General features: G+C 44.8%; 3 protein-coding genes across 8 annotated transcripts in view; 1 reads left to right on the top strand and 2 right to left on the bottom strand.

Moving 5' to 3' along the window:
- Positions 1-417: 417 nt before the first annotated feature.
- On the top strand, positions 418-21109 carry LOC125720522 (TBC1 domain family member 2A-like). Of its 5 annotated transcripts, XM_048996024.1 has the most exons (16): positions 420-564; positions 660-915; positions 1525-1954; positions 2680-2818; positions 6299-6425; positions 8270-8382; positions 8850-8995; positions 10014-10382; positions 11451-11561; positions 12138-12307; positions 12605-13117; positions 14374-14494; positions 14642-14827; positions 15869-15990; positions 16633-16836; positions 19972-21109. In XM_048996024.1, exons 3-15 carry the CDS (start codon positions 1529-1531, stop codon positions 16832-16834), a joined length of 2745 nt encoding a protein of 914 aa, XP_048851981.1. In that variant the 5' UTR covers positions 420-564; positions 660-915; positions 1525-1528; the 3' UTR covers positions 16835-16836; positions 19972-21109. The 5 variants fall into 5 exon arrangements, with proteins under 5 accessions (XP_048851983.1, XP_048851982.1, XP_048851981.1 ...); XM_048996022.1 differs by lacking the exon at positions 19972-21109 and having other exon boundaries at positions 421-564; positions 16633-17185; XM_048996025.1 differs by lacking the exons at positions 16633-16836; positions 19972-21109 and having other exon boundaries at positions 419-564; positions 14642-14832.
- The window catches only part of LOC125720524 (choline transporter-like protein 1), a 37467-nt gene continuing 33842 nt past the window's right edge, over positions 17490-21114 (bottom strand). The window contains exon 16 of the mRNA XM_048996032.1: positions 17490-19765. Within this exon, the coding sequence (XP_048851989.1) occupies positions 19742-19765 (24 nt within the window). The 3' untranslated portion in view covers positions 17490-19741. The remainder of the gene's footprint in view (positions 19766-21114) is intronic.
- LOC125720523 (choline transporter-like protein 1) overlaps positions 17490-21114 on the bottom strand; it is a 37157-nt gene continuing 33532 nt past the window's right edge. For both annotated transcript variants that reach the window (XM_048996028.1, XM_048996027.1), the window contains one exon: positions 17490-19765. In XM_048996028.1, coding sequence (XP_048851985.1) covers positions 19742-19765 — 24 coding nt within the window. In that variant the 3' untranslated portion in view covers positions 17490-19741. The remainder of the gene's footprint in view (positions 19766-21114) is intronic.

Raw genomic sequence — 21114 nt, 5'->3', positions numbered from 1 at the left:
CTTTCTGATAAAGTTGCTAAATCAGTAGTTATGAAATAACAAATTAAAATGCTGCATTACAACTAAGTATAATTAATAAATGCAGTAACCCTAATACCGCTACTATTTAGGTGAACATTCTTGGCAATGACATTATAATCGGTTTTCACTCATCAGTTACAACTCGGTAGGAAAATGTTGTTTTGTGAAGTATATCTTGAGGTAGCATTGAAGTAAACATCTATGAAACTGGGTTAGTTCTAAAGAACAGCACGGGACTTCCATCCCCTCAGCATACCTAGAAACAGGAATTGTTTGCATACTGACAGAGCAGCCGAGGTAAAAAATCGCTGATGGAATCTCACTTTCAAAATCCGTCCCACTCTTTAAGTAGCTCTGACTCACAGTAAACTCACAATTACAGCCTGCTGTACGCCCCTTAACTTAAACGCCCCCTGAAGTGCAGTATTACACGAGCCTAGGGTAAACTCCACTAGCCCTTGGGACCGTTCGGGAAATAAGCGTCATATTATTTTACTTGGCAACAGGTTTTACGTGAGTCTGGGGATTTTTCAAGTCTTGCAGGTACTTGTCGAGATCTGCACCGCCCGACACAATGTGGTAATAAGGTTCTCGCACACCCGTATGCAATAACACCCCTGTTGTCCTCTCTCCAAAAGACTGCCGGAAAGGATTGCAGGAAGTTTCTGCCGAGAAGCGGCGCAGGCTTGGAGAGTCCATTGCTGCTTAGAGCGAGCGGTGTGCGGGAGCTCGGGCTGAGCCCCGGCTGCCGAAACGCGTCCGAGCAAGACGCACCTACGGAATGATTCGTTACTGACACTGACATACAGCCAAGAAATGAAGCCCACGGTCAAGAGGCGTCCTGTGTAAATCCTGGAAAGCCATCTGAGTTAGGAGCTGGTCATTTTTTGAGAGGTAAACGCGATATGAATTAAATGGTTCCAAGGCATGTCAGTAAGCTTTGCATCTAGATGTAACATTTAGATATAGTTTTAACCAGATTCAGAATATTACAGTATGCCGGCTAGTTAAACGTGATTTAACACTGTTACAAAATTAAAATTGGTCGGGTTATAGCAGAAGCAAAAAGGGCAACATTTAGCAGATACTAAAAATAGCCTCCAGCTTCAAACAGTATTGTTAACTGAACTCGAATAGTGTATATTACGTCTGTGTTTTATAGAGTTCTGGTCAGCATTTTGTTGACTCAAGTTAATCTTATTTAGTTCCTAGTGACAGTAGATTTGTCAGTGCAATAGTGATTGATGGATTGTGAAGTTAAACGTGAAAAAGGACTCCTGGCAGGCAGTGAGAAGACCAGTGTCTCAGAAGTATTACGGGTGGTGCTGACAACCAAATTTCGCGCAAAAGGGAAACGCTTAATGCTAGTTTAAGTTGACATTTCGTAGAAGCATTTGTTTGGATTTAAGTTTCGGACGTGGGCAGATAACGGCGTTATGCTGCATTATATTCGGCTCCCGCAGCGAACTGCGTTACCCAAAGTTTGCCTGATTCTTCGTTCAGTGTGATGGAGACTGACGGTCCCGGTACGGCAGATCCGAGCTCACTGCCTCTTCATCCTGACCTCTCTGCACTGAAGTCTTGCACTGCAACACAGACCCCGACCAGGGTGGCTGTGAACGGCTGTAATCCGCCCCCCCAATGTCAGCCCGCAGGGGGGCATTCCCCCACGTGTGGCCCCCAAAAGGTCCCAGAACTGTCTACCACCAAACTGTGCGGATACTTGGACAAGCAAGGTGGCCCCCTGAAGAGCTGGAAGAGCCGCTGGTTCTGTTACGACGAGAAGCAGTGCCAGCTGCTGTACTACACCACTGCACAGGATGTCGCCCCTCTGGGAAAGATCGAGCTGGCAAATGCAGTGTTTGGATACCCAGCCCATGCTGAGGAGGCTGCCTTCCACGTCCAGACTCCGGAACGCACTGTCGTCCTCAAGGTACCAGCCACGGTTCCTGCTCTACCACTGGGCTGGGGGTACAAACATTTGTCCGAATGTATTTCGCTTGCGACATGTAAACATGACATGAGGAAAGGGCTGTTTGTAAGCAAAGTGATGCACTTCTACATTTTAATAAGATACGTACTCTTTATGTTTATGAGTGACGTGGTTGTCAGTAAGTATTGTATATTGGGACGTGGTGGACAGCAGCGTTGTCATTTGTACTGGCTTCCTGCAGGTAATCAGGTTTCCTCTCGTGTACTTTAAGGTTAATTGGTTTCTCTAAATTGCCCGCAGTGTGTCAGTCTTAAATAAACTGGTGTCCTACCCCGTGTGCCCCCCCCCCCCCCCACCTTGCTTTGTGCCCCATTCTTCCTTGGATAAGCTGCAGGCCCCCTGTGATGAACTGAGCGATTAGGAAATAGTGAGCAAAGAAGCACCGATCTTAGAGTTATGGGAAGGTTTCTGGTTATCTGGGTGGAGTGATGTGTGACAGATGTTAGAGACGTCTGGTTTTTGAAGAATCTTGAGCTTGTCCTTGGCTGTGGGGGAACCGGAGAAATGTTCATTAAATAGTAATATGCAGCGTTGCATAAATCTGTGCTCACAAATATATAAATATATATATATAAATAAATAAATACAAAAATTACACACACATATACAGAAACGTTGCATGAAACCTTTGGTGCACCTGGGAACTTTTGGTGTTTGTCTCGTAGGCCTTCAACAGGGATGCCATGATTTACTGGCTGCAACAGCTGCAGCTGAGGCGATGGCATCATGGGCATGTGGCAGAGTCTGCGCAGGCTGGCGGGGGCACCAACATGAGAGGCGGGCAGGAGTACTGGAGCGGCGATGGTAAGACACGCCAAGCAGCCCCGAGATGCTGTAACCAGAGGATGCTGTTCTGGAGGTGACGAGTGATTGACTTGGAACTTTGATGATGCTGCGGCATGTTGTGTACCTATGAGTAGAAACTTCTGGAAGATCTCCCAGAAATACATAACAATCACAGGGGTGCCATAAAAAGGGGGGGGGTAGGATGATTCGAGGCTCAGTGGCCCAAAAAATTTTTTTCTCACCTCAGGGACTGAGGTTAAAATCTCTGCTATGTTTCCCTGTGTGTGGAGTTTGCCTCTTCTCCCCATGCTGTTGTGGGTCTTCCTAGGGGTACTCTGCCCCCCCGGCCCAAAAGGAAGCATGGATCAGAGTTACCAAATTGCCCACAGATACACAATGGGTTGGCACCCTGTCCAGAATTGGTCCCTGCCTTGTGCCCATAGTTTCTGGGATAGACCCCAGACCCCAGGCAACGCTGAGTAGGACAAGCAGGTACAGAAATTGGATGGATGGATCAGGGGCCCAAGGGGACATGCTTTTTCATGGGGTCCGAAATCTCTAGCTGCACCTCTGGTTGTCACCGCGTGCTGGAACCGTTATGCCCATTCAGCGGAACATGCTCAGGGAAACGCATAGCACCTCGTCATGCACGGTGGTGAATGTTAGCGTGCAGGTCCGGGTCAGTCACATGACCATAACCTGTGCTCAGTCCTGGGGAGTCCTGCTCCCTCCCAGCGGGTAACTCCACTGGGTCTGCAGTAAAGCCGAGAGACTCGAAAGCAGACTAATCTCTCACATCACTGCTCTCCCAGCAGCGTTCCTGCCATATTTCAGTTCATTATCTTTATCTTCTTTTCTTTTCTAGTGGGGGCTGCAGGCCTGACATATCTGTGCTTGATGAGTGGGGAGATCTGCTTATTTTCTCAGAAAGGATGAGAATAGAAGCTAATGATATGTTGACCTATTAATTAAGTTATTAGATTCATCCATCAACAATCACTAACCCTGTACAGGATAATAAGAGGAACAGTGTTTCAAATGTCACACTAATGTTTAACAATTATATTCTCTTAGATTTTTTTCTATAGGAGTGGCGTGTTAGTGCTGTGATTAGCATAGTTGTCTGAATTACCTCATCCAGGGCTATTTCCTGTCTTGCTCCTATAGATTCCAGGATAAGATCCATGACCCCGCATAGGACAAACAGATACAGGAAATAGATGGAGGTTTTTCACATTTTAATCCTCCAAAATTATGGAGGATGAAAGCTTTTCTCCGTTTTTGATCAGGACAGTAGAAATTTCAGCTCTAATAACCAGCTTCTTTTGAACGCTACTGAAACTCCGTTCAGTGAATTTCAGTTAAAATGATCATAAGATTAGCATTCTACGCATTTCTGTTATGTGGGGATAGCTTCATTTGGGGACGCACAATGTTGTTTTGGAGATTTTTGCCATGAAATTGTAGCTTAAGTAAAACCAGTCATTATTTTCTAATAAAATTGTGAGGAAAAGGAACCTTAAATTATTTCAATCTATTGGGGAGCAACTGACATGATCCTTAACCAAAAATGGGAAAAATTGCCAGGAAACGCATGTCGCAATGTGCCAGAACTTACTGCACTGGAGGTTCACTCACATCTGCGCAAAATGGTGTATGACAGTATTTTGTGCAGTGAGTAGTGGACAACAAGCTGTAGAGAATTAGCAGGCGATTCTCGGCAAATATTTTATTAAATATTTGGATAACAATATAATGAGATGATTAAGTATAGCTCATTGATCAGTGGAGGGCACTGCAGTGTCTCACCTTCGACGTTCAGGGTTTGAGTGTTCTCCCTGAGGTTTTCAATCTCATAGCCTTTTCTGGGGTGAGATTTGGATCGGTGGCTGTAGAGCATAAATGATGGGTTCATGTACCATCAGGCAGCAATGTGCAATGAGGCAGCACACTCTTGTGAGTGATTATAGCCTGGATCTCTGTTTGATGGTCCTTGTGACTCAACCTTTCTTAACTCAACAACTGGGGCATTTACCGTAAAAGTTCCCGCGATGGTTTCAGGAAGTGATGATGTGCATCTTCAATCAAACAGGAAACAGCTGAGTAAACATGCAGAATGTAAGATCTGAGGCGGAGTCGAGGCACAATGTCCAGTAAAATCAGCTAATTATCCACTTGTTTAAATGGAGGAAACATGAATTTGCTTTGGGTGAAACACCAACTAGATGTACACTAAGTGTATATTGAAAGATTCAGTGTTGGGAAAGACAAACCATCCATTTATTAAGATTGATATAAGAATTGGTGCAAAATATCTGGCAAATATACTTAAGAAGGCATGTAGAAGTACAGCGTAAAGTAACCAACACTGCAGGGTTTTAAGTGTGATTTTTCTCCTGAGAAACTCTGTTAAAGGCATATATTCTTACTGTCTTTCTCCTGCCTAGCGGGAGTGACTCATTTGTGAAGTATTTCTTGACTGCGTCAACATAGCCAAGCCCTACGGTGGGGGGGGGGGGGGGGGGTCACGTGATAACGTGTCTTGGGGATATACGCAATAAAACCAATTTGTATACAATTAACCATTTAATAAGCTGTGATTATATGACTCTGAAATTGAAGTGGATGTCAACCTCGGGTCTTCAGTTCAAGAGGAAACCCAATACTAAATATTGCTAAAGACAAAGTAAGACATCAGCTTCTGAGAATATAATGAGTGCTTTTCTGCTTTGATTTGCCACACCCTGCTTAGCTGAATAACACGCCGAATGTTACTCAAGGTCTCAGAGCAGAAATATGGTTCAGACAATGCGAGTTGTGGTGCGAGATAAATGGGATGCTTCTTAGGTGTGTTGATGTTACTTCAAATCACAGCAGCCTTACAGAAGTTATTACCGGTTATCGTATAATCCTGCTACTTCATAATTCAAGATTTCTTCATATTTTGCTATTTATTGCTGGAACAAACTTTCACTAAAAGGTTATTACAGGCTACGGAACTCAGACAATGATGAAAATGTTGAAGAGCTGTGATTTCATAGGGCAAAGTAATAGACAGTGCTGTCCATGAACCGATTTGTACAATCCTCATATTTAATATTTTTATAATTTAATAAAGTGATGAGTGTTGAGGCTATCCTGCATTATAGGTGAGGAAGGCGCACGGCTGAATGGCTGGGTGTGCTGTAGGACCAGCCTTGCGCTCGATCACCTCACATCCCACAGGCGTCTATAATCGGAATGTTGTCGGTTCCAGTTCTGTGGTCAGCATAGTGTGTTCACCGCTGGGCCTTTAAGCGAAGCCCTCAACTCCAGTCGCTACCTGAACTTTCTTTGTCAATTGTGCGTCATTTCGGGTGAGAACATCTGCTAGATGGTATGAACATGGTAAGGTCATGTATGAGCCATTCATTGCCTTCGATTGTTCTGCTTGACTTCCACTTTCTCCTGTTCACCTCCTGCCTGACGTCTTAACTGTCTTCTGCCCTGCTCACGCAGATGACTTCCTGCCCATCGTGAAGACCCCTCCCGGATTGGTGGGACAGGAAGCCGCCTGTTTCCCTGCACCACGGCAACAGTCGAACTTGAGTGTCATTTCCTTCAAGCACCCGCTGACTCAGATTCAGTGAGTCAGATTCACGTGTCATCCAGCAGTCCTTAATGAGCACCATGCTGTATCTCCATGCTAACAAATAAATTTACATGCATTGTCACATGAAAATAGTACTGAGTGCTTTTCCATTGCCACTAGGAACCGAGCCGACCCGACCCGTACCGCGGAATGGTGCTTTTCTATAGCAAAGTATGCGAACTGCAACTGACCCGTACCTGTGCTGACACAACCGTGCTTATTAACAGGGCAGAAAGCGTGACCCAGCCAAGCCGGCTGCATCAGCACCATCTGATTGGTTGAAATGCACGTGAGGTGCTGATGTTCTTCACATGGATTATCTGAAGGAAGAAGCGTTCTGTACAGGGTCACCAACTCTCACGCGTCGAAGCGTGACACTCGTGCTTTCTGACTCACGCTCACACAAGAAACCTTACGGCAAATCTGTATTATTTCATTATAAACCTAAAATTAGCTAAATTAAAAGCGTTGGGGTAGTTTGCAAATCGTACAGATTTAACAATTAATAAAACTGTTACATACCTGTTGGTGAATGTGCAGATTTGTCTCGGGATGAAAATCTCATGTGAGCTAGCTGACCAAAGTTTGCTACACTGTCTATATCCATCCATCCATCCATCCATCCATTTTCCAAACCGCTTATCCTACTGGATCGCGGGGGGGTCCGGAGCCTATCCTGGAAGCAATGGGCACGAGGCAGGGAACAACCCAGGATGAGGGGCCAGCCCATTGCAGGGCACACTCACACACCATTCACTCACACACAGTCTATATATTATTCATTATTAGGAGTATTGCACATTCCGATGCATTCCCGAAACTCGGAACGTGCACATTTCCAATCACCTAATTGTAGTACCATAGACCAGCTGAATGGAATGGATTTGTAACACAAATTTACACAAGCGAATGCTAATTCCACTAGCTTCTGAGAGTAACTTATCACGGCGAGTCTCACAGACGTGCTAATGGAACGTAGCACATGGTAAATCCTGACATGAACTGTGTGTACAGTAAATAAGTGTCTCTCTAGTTTTACATCACTGTCGCTCAAACTCAGCATTGCCTTTACTGAGCGGAACCTTATGCAGTGGAAAGCCGCCGCGAACTGGAACCGTGCTGGAACTGAGCTTAGTTTGTGGTACAGGTCGGGTGTGACTCGGTTCCTGTATAACAGTGGAAAAACACCATTAGATTTATTGATTGTTTGAAACGGATGATAGAAATGTAATTTATTTTTTATTAATTATTAATCCCTGGAGAGAAATTAAATTACTGGTATTAATTAAAGTTAATTAATATGTATGATTAGATTGCGGAAGATTCTACTGTCTGCATGTCCTGTAATTTCAGCCCTTTAATATTGTGTTTCGGAACGGAAGTGAAGCGACCAGTTTGCGTATTTAGTGGGTCCTGTATGCTGTCGGGTGTGAATTACCTGTCTTTGAATTGCTTAAGAAATTAGAGAGAAGAGATAATCTGTTGAAATCAGTTCTTCGCAGTCATTGTTTCCTTGTGTATCTTGAGCACTAGATTTGATGCCTGTGCCATGTATGCGAGTCATAGGTTTACCAAGAGACTTTTTTTTGTGATATTTATGTAAACTCATGTTCAGAATAGTTTATATATGTAAGCTGATATGGATGCAATGGACACTTTTGTCTTTTGTATGATGGCAGCTAGAAGACTCTTAAAGCCGAACCTGCCAGAGCACAATGTCCCCCCTAAACGGTTTTAAGCCGGTCTGACGATGTCTGTCCCGGCACTGAGCTCCTTCGTGTTCCTGTGCAGATAGTGGGGGCAGCTCTGTGGTTACTCACCACCTCTATCTCTCGCAGGAATTCCATGCACTGCATTCTGCAGAAACGCCATTCCCCGGAAACGAACAAGAGCATCTTTTACAGTCCCTCCGATTCCAGGTCTCCTGTGCAGGAGAATCAGGACCTTTCTGGTACATTAGCATCATAATTCATTTGTATATGAGAAATGAGTGAAACAAAAAAAAAATGTGCTGTGCTCTCTTAATTATTTCCGTGGCTGTATAATACCTAGAAGGATACTTAATACATGTAAGAGATCTGCGGTCATTTATGAGGTCTGCAGTCAGATCTTTAACTGTCAAGAAGTTCAATCTCCATTGTGAAAATTTTGAAGACCACAAAAACATGGGCACAATGGTCACATGCAATAGTTATATCGTGAAAGGTTGTGATGTGAGGTTTTCAATATCTGCTGGTACAGGGGGGGGACACTCGTCCCTCTATCTATTTCTGATGCCCCTGGGTACAGCCCTGATGGTACATTGGCAACCAGGGCGGAATTTAGGCCAGGCAGCCTTTGGCCACCTAATTATCTCCTGCAGGACCCACCAGCCTCCTCTCCATAAGTTCAGCCAACCTCTTGTGATTGACTGCACAGGCCAAGACGAGCATCCAGGAGAATCTCCTTCCCACTCCTCCCCGTCCTCCTCCCCAGCCCCCACCCCACCCAGCAGAAAGAAAAGCATCTCTGGCGCTCTGCCCGAAGATAAGGAGGCCCACAACCAGGAGGTCCACTCAGATAAGGTTTGAATCGTCTCCCTCTGCGATGCATGAAATTGGCGGCTCCCTTGTCACCAGTGCTTAATCTGTAAATTGGAAAATGGCAGAATTCGAAGGGCATATGAGAGCAGAGGGGTGACAAGGTGGGTGCAGGTCCCGGAAGGCGTATAAAACACGGTGCAGAAAACACCCTATGTGTTTTCAAGAATAAATCTAAACTAATAGGGACCTGGGCTTGCATGAAAATTGGTCTAAATTAAAATGCATACTTATTTAATTTTTTTTTTTATATCATTTTTGTTTTTTAACCAGAGAGCTACCAGACCTGTGCAAATAGGTGCCAAAAAGCAGACAGTCAGATACACAGAGGTTCCGGAACATGTTCTGCAGGATCTGACACAAATTAATCTGTCTGTCACAGTAGAGAAGCTATTAACCTTCCTGTCTGACTGATTCAAGCAATCTAATCTGTTACTTTGGTGCCTCTACTACCCTGATTTGATGACACGCACTTTCCGTTGATCATGAGGCCACCACAGACGTTCCAGCTGCCTTTTAAATGTTCGCCTAACAGAAATTCCAGCTTCCAGCCAATCCTTTAAATGTCACGTAGCCAGTGTTTGACGTACGCTGCAATGTTGAGAAGATGGACTTCCTGTTTTACAAAGGCTGCAGTTGTTTACTGATTGAAAGAAATTGTGAGAGGCCAGGTTTGGTTGTATCCGTCAGATGAATATCTGAGGATATTGGGTGCTTCCCAGGCGGGTTGAGAACCTGTTTATCTTGTCCTCGCATGTATGTGTTCTGAGAGGCAATAGGAAATTTTATGTGTGACAAAAACAAGCCGGAATGTTTGGGTCAAGTTGCCAGATTCACAACGCAACGTGGAAATAGCTATTTGAAAATACAAAATCTAATCCGCAGCCGGGGTGGTAAAAGATTGACTGAGCTTTGTCCGGTCACTGTGGTTTTGCAATCAGGTTGGAGGTCATCTGATAGGTTCTTTGACCTTCAATGTCATCAGGCTTCTTTTGTCTCCCAGGAGAAACATCCAAAGGAGCCACCAGAAGATTGTGAGCGCACAGCGGGCTCAGCACCAAGCGGCACAGAGGAGCAGCCCGATGTGTCATGTCCCCTGAAGTGTGACGGCCCGGAGTTGGGCAGCCAGCTGCTGGGCATGCGTGACGAGCTGACCCTTCTCCAGCTGCGGCTAGCCCAGCGCGACACCCACGTGGCCGAGCTGCAGGAGCACCTGAAGCTGATGGTGGAGAAGAACCAGGCCAAGCAGGAGGTGGTGCTCAAGCTGTCCGAGCAGGTGGCCGAGTGCATGGCGGATCCCCAGCGCACCATAACTAACAGCTTTTGCACTCAGGGCTTCCTTCGGCTCCAGGCGGAGATGGAGCATCTCCGGGTAAGAGCAGGACCATAATGCAATTCTCCAAGAAGACAGGTCAAAGGCACAGCATATTCTTTTACGTTTACGTATTTAGTAGATGCTTTTGTTCAAAGCGACATACAAGGGAGACAGAAAGCCCATCACAAACTGACAGATTTCTTCAGTGAATCCTCAGGTTCTTTCAGAGCTGAATGATGGGGCCGGTTCCTTAAGCTTAAGCGGTTTATTAAGACAGAATGAAGATGTTACAGAAAGATGTTCACACACGGCCAGTTCAGTCTGTGTCTGTCTCTGCCCCCCTCTGAGGGAAACGGGCCCTTTATCTATGGTCTTCCTACAGACTCCTGGAGCCAGGGGGGTTAGACCGCCTTGGTGAGAGTGAGTTGTATGAGAGGCAAAGAACATGATGATCAAATAGCAAGGATAGAAAGAAATCTAAAATTAAGAAAAACAGCTAAATGGAAATTAGATAACTACAAATTAACTAGGGAGATCCCTCAAAACGGACCTGGTTTCAATGAGGCTAGACTGAGTTTCCAGTGCATGTCCAGGTACAAGTGTAAGCAAGATTGGAGAAGGACCTACACAACAACCTCTAACAAAGGAAGAACCGAATGAGACTATTCAAGGAGCAGAAGTGCAACCATAAGCGCATTCAGGGAATGTAAAGAGGCGCCGGGCTGGTAGAGGAGTTCCTGGAACGGGGGGGGCGTGTCTTGAAGGTGCAGAGGGAATCTGATGACTGGATGTGGTTCAGCAGCTCATTCCACCGTCGGGGAGTGACACTTCTCATGTGGTGGAGGAATCTCCAAGTGACATTAGCTTTCCTTATTGATTTGGATAAGACTTATTTTACGTTATAACAATATTTGTTAAAAGGCACAGTCCACATCATGGTACTACATGTTGAGATTATGGGATGTCAGGCAGTGTCCTCAGCATCATCAAATCCAAAATGCAGAGAAGACTCACTCTCACCTCTAGTATGCAATGTCATACTGTACCCAGCTGCTTGATGGCAAAACGTAGCCTGTAGGTCACACATGGAAATAGATTTGAAGTCTCGCTTGTATCTCCTGCCAGGATGATGTAGAGGCTTATAAAATGCAGAACAAGTTCCTGAACTCTGAGATTCACCAGCTGACCAGATTGTGGCAGAACAGCTCGGAGCAACAGAAGATCCTGATGAAGAGGGTGAGCTGACTTGTGCTGTGGGCTGAGTCTGTACGACGAGTATGAAAGCCTCCGTAGGCCTTGACAGGGGGAAGCGGTGACCCGACAGACATAACGGAGACCTTGGTGTGTCTAGTGGGTCTAAACTTTCTACAATCAAGGAGAACCTCAGCATAGTTACTGCTGTAAATAAAAATGCACTTCTGTAATCGGTTATTGCATTGTAATCCAATGCAGCCATGTTGCTGCAGTAACAAATAGTCATGGATGCATGTGGGCAGTGATGTAGTCTTTGGGTTTCGGTGTCCCCTGCCCTCTTCAGGTTTGCATGGATTTACGCATGTAGTCCAGAGACCTGCAGTCAGCCATATTGGTGTACCTCGGTTGTCCATAGGGCACGTTTACGCGTGCGAGCGTGTGCCCTGTGATGTACTGGCTTCCCGCTTGTGGTGTCCCCTGTTTTTGTGCCCTATGTTGCCTGTACAGGATAAGTCGTTATGACGATGGGTGGGTGGATGAATGTACTTCAGATATGATGGCAGCACCAACATCTCTTGAGGACCCGTAGGTGAGACTCACGCCATCCTTGTACGATAGTGTGCCTATCTAGAGGGAAAGAGCTGTCAGACGGAAAGCCGCTACCTGAACTTGCTGCACAAGCTACAGGAGAACAAGGGGTTTGGTAGCGTACAGACGGAAGTGATGAACCGGCTGATCAAGGAGGCGCTGAAGGACATGAAGGACACTCCCAAATTCACCCCTGTCCGGTGAGGTCACATTGCCGCGGCAACTACTCAAACCCTGCTTCCTCAGTTGCTACATCGGTTTTTAAGAGACCCAGAAGTAAAAAGAGAGCTTCTGAATTTTAGCCAAAATGTGTCGTACCAGAGAGGTCAATCACCCAACACGTGATTTGAAGTCTGTTTCAGTTTTGTGCGGGTTTTAACAGGCAGCAACAACACGTTATGTCGTGCAGTGAGAAACTGGCCAGCCAGTGTGCTTTTTCAGCTTTTATTGCGTAATGGGAAGTTAACAACATAACTTGTGCTTCATCTTTACTCCAGTACGAGTACGAGCCAGTACGATGAATACGGCTTCAAGCTCCCCCCAGATCTTGGCACAGAAGATGTGAATCTCCTGATCAAGATCCAGTCCCAGGACATTCGCTCGCTCAACCCTCTTCAGCAGGAAGCCATGGATAAGCACCGGCTGAGCCAATGGGCCCAGTTCCTGGGTGGACGTCCTTCTGACGAACTTGTGGCCTCCATGGAACTCAAGACCCTTCTGAGAGGAGGCGTTCCTAGCAAGCATCGAGCGAACGTGTGGCGCTGGATAGTGTGGACCCGCACGTGCCAGGTCCGGGAACGGCACCCGCAGAAGTACCAGGAGCTGTGTAGCAAGAGCCAGACGTTGCAGCACCCAGCCTCCCGGCAGATCCAGCTGGACCTGCCCCGCACGCTCACCAGCAACCAGCACTTCTCCTCGCCCTCCAGCTCCTGCGTGCAGCAGCTTCACCGCATTCTGCTCGCTTTCTCCTGGTATAACCCCAGCATTGGCTACTGCCAGGGACTCAACAGGTAAAGTGTTGGGGGGGGGGGGGGGGGGGGGACACTCGGGGCTGCAGCAAGAGTGTTTAGGCTGGATGTAAAAATTTATGGGACTTGATAGATTGTTTTGAACTGTTTTACTTTACTACTGTACAGAAGTTCTTCATTGTGGCAAGGAAATCGGAGACAAGGTTGTAAATGTACAGTAGCAGAACAACAAAATAGCAAGCAAAGTTTGTGTTGTAATACTCTGTTATATAACAATGAAATATTGGTTGTAGAAAATGGATGGAGAGTAGAGAACACTTTTAGTATCATTGCTTTAAACCAGTGTTTCTCGGTCTGGTCCTCAGGGACCCCCAGATGCCATGGTTTTGCTCACTCCCAGTACCTTTTGTGGGGTGGGGGGGGGGCGAAACCCATCTTAAATTAAGAAGCTTGTAGCAGAGAGGAGATTCTGCCTGATTCACAGCTCAGTATGAATGTAGGTGCTGAGTTTAGTATAAAGCTCAGAATTATAGAGCTGCAATTTTGGCTAGATGAGGCTTCATAATATTTTAATAGAAATGTCATAATCCCGTTATGTCTTAATCATTTTCCAGCAATAATGCAACTATGATGTATTTGAAGTGACATAAAGGTGCTACTGGCGTCTTTCAGAACAGTTATATAACAAGTCTGTAGCAGATTTCAGGGAATAAGATCAGTATCAGTCATAAATTAAATGAAAATTTAAGATTTAATCTCCGATTCTAGAGAATCGTCCAGGAATTACTCCAAGCCAGAACACAGCAGCTGTTTATCCACATAAAAAGCCTTTTTAAAAAAAAAAAGAAAAAAAAAATATATATACACTGCTTCTCTGCCACTCTACCTGAGGATCAGGAAGAGGCTGGCGGGGGGAAGTTGAATCTGATAAGGTTTGTTTTACCTCCCTCTGAGATGCACGTGATCGGCGCGCTCGCTACACTGGGCCGCCTGTCACGGTCCGATTCAATCGAGCCGATTCAATCTCATTTCGTACTTTGCTGGCGTTTTCCTACCCTGAGGCCACCAGGGACCTTTATGTTGCTTTGTAACTGGACACTTGTCAACATCCAGCCGATGCATTGAATCCAAACCAGCCAGACCTGTAGGATTAGGGGTCCTGCTGTGTTTGGCTCAGTCATTTAACCTCCCAATATAGTCAGACATGTGTGATGATTTTTGCATTTTGATTTGCATGATAAGATGTTTTTCATCTGCCAAGCCCTGTATGTAATTAACCTGGTTCCCCCTCCATCTAGACTGGCAGCCATCGCTCTTCTGGTGCTAAAGGATGAGGAAAATGCCTTCTGGTGCCTGGTGGCCGTGGTGGAGAACATCATGCCGCAGGATTACTACAGTAAAGCCCTCATTGCCTCCCAGGTATGTGAGCCAAAATACCTTCCTTACAGATGCATAAATGTATAGGTCTATAAGTCAAAGCTTGTGATTACAAGCAAAAGTGCCACAATTCACAGGATTAACCTGTTACTTCTGTTGATGGTACACTTACTGGTTCTTCTCTCGAAGGCAGACCAGCGGGTTCTGAAGGATATCATGATGGAGAAGATGCCCCGGCTTATGGCCCACCTGGAAGAGCACAGTGTGGACTTGACATGTATCACCTTCAACTGGTTCCTGGTGGTCTTCGTGGAGAGTTTAACCAGCAAAATATTGTTGCGCATCTGGGATGCCTTCCTGTACGAGAGCACCAAGGTGGGGTGAGATAAAGCTCTTCCCTCAGGAAAAAAAACATTAGTGATGGCCATGAAGCTTCATGAACCATCTGCTGTATTATTTGCCACCACTAGATGGTGCTCTCGCTTCACTTAGGGGCATGTTCGAACAGAGAGCACCATCTAGTGGGCTCAGAAAATACAGCTTCATGGCGCTTCGTTTGGCCATCACTACAAAACATTGCATTACTGAGTGCTGAATATGTTGTCTCACTACATTCTCTCCTGTGGGAACAACACGGTGCGCTCAATCCCATCTTTCAAGCCAACCAATTTCCCAAAAGCTTCTGTTAACAACTAAATACAGCACCAGTCAAAAGTTTGGACATGCCAAGCCGCCTACAAAGAAGAGTGATATCGTCACATCACAGGATCTGGTCACCTGACATAGACACAGTAGAAATGGTTTGGAGGAGTCCAGAGAGTGAAGGAAAAATGGCCGATGAGATCATATGTGGGACCTCCTTCAAGACAGCTGGAATATCATCCCAGGAGGCCGCCTCATGAAAGGAGGAGAGAGCAGGGTCAGCCAGTCCCTGGGACAACGGGGGTTAAGGGTCTTGCTCAAGCGCCCAATGCTGGGATCACTCTGCCGACCAGGGATTTGACAACCTTCCCAACCCACAGAGCTGCCCCCCAGATTTTTGTTTAATACGTTTTTGGTCGGTACATAATATTTATGATATTTTATAGTTATGATGAATAATAATTATACTAAAATGTAGAGAACAGTGCGAGAGAACCTTTCTATGAGTATGCGTGTCCAAACTTTTGACTGGTACTCTAGTTGGATGGTTCCCACCAAGTTGTTAATGTAGTTAGCAACTTTGCTTTTGCTAAATGCACCCCCGATGATTAGCTGGACCGAAAGCAATCTTTATGCATCTGCATCAAGGAATCGAGGGCAACATGTAATACCGCTCAACATTTTTGGTTAATTATGAAATTACGGTTCATCACTGTCAACTCCTTGTTTAATAACAGTGACGTTCCCCTTCTCCCCCTTCATGCTGTTCTCTAGGTGATATTTCGGTACGCGCTGGCCATCTTCAGGTATAAAGAGGAGGAGATCCTAAAGATCTGTAACTCCGCACAAATCTATCAGTATCTCCAGTTCTTCACCAAAACCATCTCTGATGGCAGGTAAGTGAGGTGAAGGACGTGGATCACTTTACCTGATAGACCCCTTCAAACCACACCAATTCATTCTTCTTTCTGTGGGGTGGTGTGCAGCTCAGCGGCTTTGGAAGCTGTGCCTTTGTCTGGAAGGTCATGGGTACAAATCCTAGGGCTGGCAGAGTAACCGTGTTACACATAGACTCTTGACATGGCCTTACCCCAGATTTCTCTAGGGTTGTGCTAAATACTGGCCCCAGGCCTCCCTCACTTTGGATAAATGTTTTAACTAGACATTTTGCATTGTTTGAACACACACACACCTGAGCTTACCACTGTGGGATGCCCTATTTCAAGTAAGCTTCTTGGGTGGAGAAGCGATTTGACACGAAGATTAATAATTCACAGCAGGCGGTGGAAGAGTATCCTTAAAACACGGATGGATTTAGCTGTAACAAAAATGGACTGGGGTTGTACTCTTTAAGCCCCAGGGATCTTTTGTGTACCTGCACTTGTTTTTTCATATCAAGACTGGATTTGTACAAAATAATTGGCCGAGTTTCAAATATGGCGGTTCTGCTAGATGATGCAAAATTTGAAAAGCAGATTGAACAAACCCCAAGTATCAGACTTGCGAGCATCCACACGAGTTTCTGCCCCCGCGCACAGGAAGCTGAACAACATCGCGTTCGTGGAGATGAACCCGTTTCCCATGAAGCTGCTCCGGAATCGACGCGCCTATCATTTGGAGCGGCTGAAGGCCGAGCTCGGGGAGCTGGAGCGCATTCAGAGAGAGTTCCTCACCGAGAGCACGGAGCACAAGGACCGGGACCTGGACCCTGCTGTCGGCGAGGACGAGGAGGACCTGTGAGGGTATGTGACCCAGCCTGGGAAGGACAGAGGATCTCAGGGATGGCAACCAGGAGTGCATCGGTGCCACATGTCCGTCTGAGTGGGCCCTCCCCACCCCCCTCCCCCTGCATTAACCCCAGGGAGAAAAACAGCAGAGGGCAGCCAAACTCCACCCCCAGTTGGGGGATTGAGATGCTGTTCAGCTAAACACTACAGACTCTCCTAACCATGGAAGGAGGGTGTAAATATTTAAATATGCCTTATTTTCTTGGGGTTATTTTATACTGCATCTCATATTACTCTATTGCACACTCTATATTGGTCAAACTGCAAGCTGTACCCCCAAAAAAATAAAGGTTTTGAAAGTTAATGCATCGGTGTGTTTGTAAATATGGGCAGATGCCAGTCGGGCAACTCTGTAGTATTAAAGCATTTTTGTAGATTTTTTTTTTTCCCCAAAAGTTTGTGTATTCAGCCATTTTAGGACATTAGATTTTGCCAGATTGTCACCAGTTTCAGACAGTTCGGGGTGGATCGGGGAGGAAAGATGGCAGCATAGTACTAAATGCACAGGAAGCAGGGATCCTACCTCCTCAGAATGACACCATCGCTGGTTGCCATGGTGACACAGGGAAGCCCCTCCCTTCCATTAATAAAACATTTGGTACACAGAATTTAGAAAGCAATACAAATTGTCCTTTGACATTTTATTAAAAATATGGACATAAAGAATCATAAAGGAAGCAAGTTTACAAACTTATTGCCATTAAGACGTGCAATTGTTAAAGCATATGATAAACCCCCCAGTGACCTAAATAAAAGGTATACGACAAGATAGCAAGAACAAGGAAACATCCAGGCTTACGGCATCAATGCCCCCCCATTTCCATCCCGGAATCCCCACAAATTAAATAGCTCAAATAATGCATAGAGGTGAAAGGGCACGTGGAGATACAACCAGATATACCCAGTTCTTGTAGTGAAAGCAAACTGTAAACATAAAGCCAAAACAGTAACATGTACAAGCAAAACAAGAAAAAAAATGCAATTAGTTTAAAAAGTAGTAGTATAGTCAAACCATATTAGTGTCAAACAGGAATTCTGTGTCAGTGCTCGAACTAAAGATTTATTTTTGTTGGTGAACAAACAGGGTCAAGCACAATGATTTATAACCGACTTCCTGTCAGTAGCGCTGCAGCTTTAAGGCCAACAATGACGTTCTCAGCCAGTTTACAATTCCACTGTCCACAATTACCCTGAGAAAATTCGGCCACTCCGAAACTTAATGACCAAAATAGTTCTGTGTTCCACCTGTTAACTTTATTCCTAAATCAGTAATCAAATAGCTTAAAAATGTTTAAGATGACACTAAAGTCAGATGATTATCTCAGCATTTGTCTAAATTAGTCTGTGCCTTTTATCAGCAAATGATTCAGAGAAAATGGAGCAAATTAACCTTAAATATAAAGTCAGACTTTATACAATTCCTGGTCTGCTTCATACAATCCATATGATCACATAACCGAATTTCTAAGCTAGATTGTCTCTAAAGAGTGTAATTCCACAAAAACACTCTCTTTGGTCACATAATAAAAAGAATTCCTATTGTAAGAACAGATCACGCAGTGCAATTGAAAGAACAACACAAACACACATTTCAGAACCTTAAAACCCTACTGTTTGATGCTGGAACTACATCGTATCACATTATAGCATAAGAGTTGCTTATTTGGACCGTTAAGGAAATGTTCAAAATGATCCTGGAACTGAAACACAGAACGTAAACGTGATTTTTGGCTATCAGGCCACCGTAAGTATGACTTCAGGTGTTCCAGTACCGATTGACAAGCACTGATTCTCAACAATCCAAAATCTGATCAGAGTCTAGCCACCCAGCCCTGAACTGCAGAAATATGATTTACCTCCGTAAATCACCCACAAGAGTGTTTGGCCGACCTGCTCCAAAAAAAAGAAAAAGAAATGAATCATGCATGCAAATTACATCACTTATTACAAGTCCTCCACCTTTCCACCCGGTTAAGAAAAATTGAACTTTGTAAGGCAAACTCAGTTCCCCTGGTGACGCGTGTCATGCAGGGATCCCACGGACACGGCTGCTATGGGAAGAACTGACAGGGCACACAGCCTACTGAACCGCTTAAGGCAATTCGTAAGAAGTCACATGACGGTAAGGTCCAGTCGCGGTGCGGGCCGGATGACGCCCCGGGCGAGAAGGAAGACCACTTTGGCCACTTATTGCTTTGTCTTCTTTACAGAATGTTCTGGGGTGTTGGTGCTATTGGACCTGAAATACCACACTGAGCATGTGCAGACCCAGACATTAGGGTTTACTGAACTGCCCAGCTGCATTGGCTACCACCCCCCCAGTGTGTCCAATCAGAGTGCAGTCTCAGAATGCCTCCTTCTCATTGGTCAGTTACAGAGCTCTATAGCTACGCTATCGACAGTCAAGCAAATTTGCTTGGATTCGAGTATAAAACATATATGAATATTAAAAATTAAACAATAAAACAAAAAACTGCCACCATAAAGAATATAATAAATCAGATACGTAAAACATATTAAAAACAAAAATTGTAGGGGGGGTGGATATTAAAATCTAAAAAACTAAAACTGGCAATGGAACTTATTGAAAGACTGATCCAAAAGTGATTCTGTATGTTTGACAGTCGTGCTACTGTGGATCACAATTGTCACGCTTGGAAATCGCACCAGGTGCTAAAATACGTGGAGCTCAAGTACGAAGTTCTCCGTTACGTCAAGCGAATGTACATCTTAAGATCTTCTGTTCCCTGGAGTGAAACCCTAGTAAACATATTACACATTGTTAAACAAAAAAAACATCTGGAATGTAAACACAGTAAATTTGCAAACAAAAACATAAAAAGTTGGTGGATGATTTTGGTCAAGCTGAGCTTTGTCCACTGGCCTGGGAGAGGGAAGAGGAGTCGAGTATTATTTTACATCAAATTTCTACAAATTATCACAAGAAACAGGGCAATCTAGATCACAGCTCTTTCTGTTCAAAGTAAAAGCCTAAAATCCACTTTAGCCTGTTTAATAAACAAGTATGATGTTCTCTGCAGCCATCTATGAGACATTAGAAATCTGATGTGTCACTTTTTTCCACCCCAGCTGAACCTAGGCTTCGCCTCCCTGGGGAGGTGCTTCAGGCGTGTCCTACTGGGAGGAGACCCTGGGCCAGACCGAGGACATGCTGGAGAGATTCTCTCTCTCAGCTGGCCTGGGAACACATTGGTATCGCTCTAGAGGAGCTGGCATCTCTGCTCAGACTACTGACCCCACAACCTGGACTGGATGAGCAGTACAGAAGGGATAGGTGGAAACGAGGCCTGCATGATGCGCATTAATATCAATATCGCCAAAGACAGCGATAGTCTGGGTTGACCATCCAGAAGTTATGCTAAAACATTTTACTCTGTCATAGGAATCAAACTTAGCAAGCTTCGCTTTTCAGTGAGTGTTCCTTTGAGATTATCTATACACACACACAAATAAATAAGAAGAAGAAAAAAAAAAAAAACGAATAAAATGCACTCTTGGAACCAATCACGATCATTTCCATCTACGTTGTAGGACTCACTAATTGTCCGTGTTGCACATTAGTGAGAATTAGTGAGAACTGATCACTGAAAGACATTTGTCTTCCACTGCATGAAAACGTTTTGGATTCCAGACAATACCGAAGGAGAAGCTAGTGATGTGTCACCACAACTCAGGACACCACCACTAACTTATCTACTGCAAGTTCTGTTTGGCTGTAGTTTATTTTGGGTGAATTTTCAACTCCTTTTCCGTCTTATAAATATTGCAATAATTGTCGCAAAAATAATCAAAACCAAATACTGATAGAAAACGGGAGCCTGTTTACTCTTAAAGTATTAAAACTGAGGATGAAAGGCATTTACAGTGAGCCCTTTCCAACAGCTACACAATTAATGGAGATTTATGATATATACACTTATAAATACCCCAGCTGTATGGTCACACAACAGCTCAGGATGCAACAGTACTCGTGTTTTACATTTGTTACTTGGGCAGTAAAAGTTGGACTCTAAAAATAACATACCTCGTAAACCACCAAAGCCACTTAAAAATAAATAATTAAAGGAAATAAGATGCAGCAGGTAAAAGGGAGAACATCCTTTTCTGAAAGCATGCCATGAAGGGCAGAATCTGGATTTGTTATAAACGATGCCTGTTAGCGGCGATGGACACGTGCTGCTCGGCCCAGTGCTCTCCCAGTCGGCCGGATTT

Source organism: Brienomyrus brachyistius, chromosome 25 (genome assembly GCF_023856365.1).
Source record: "Brienomyrus brachyistius isolate T26 chromosome 25, BBRACH_0.4, whole genome shotgun sequence".
Taxonomy (NCBI): Eukaryota; Metazoa; Chordata; class Actinopteri; order Osteoglossiformes; family Mormyridae; genus Brienomyrus; species Brienomyrus brachyistius.
The sequence above is the reverse complement of the archived record's forward strand: the minus strand, read 5'-3'. Positions and strand labels throughout refer to the sequence as shown.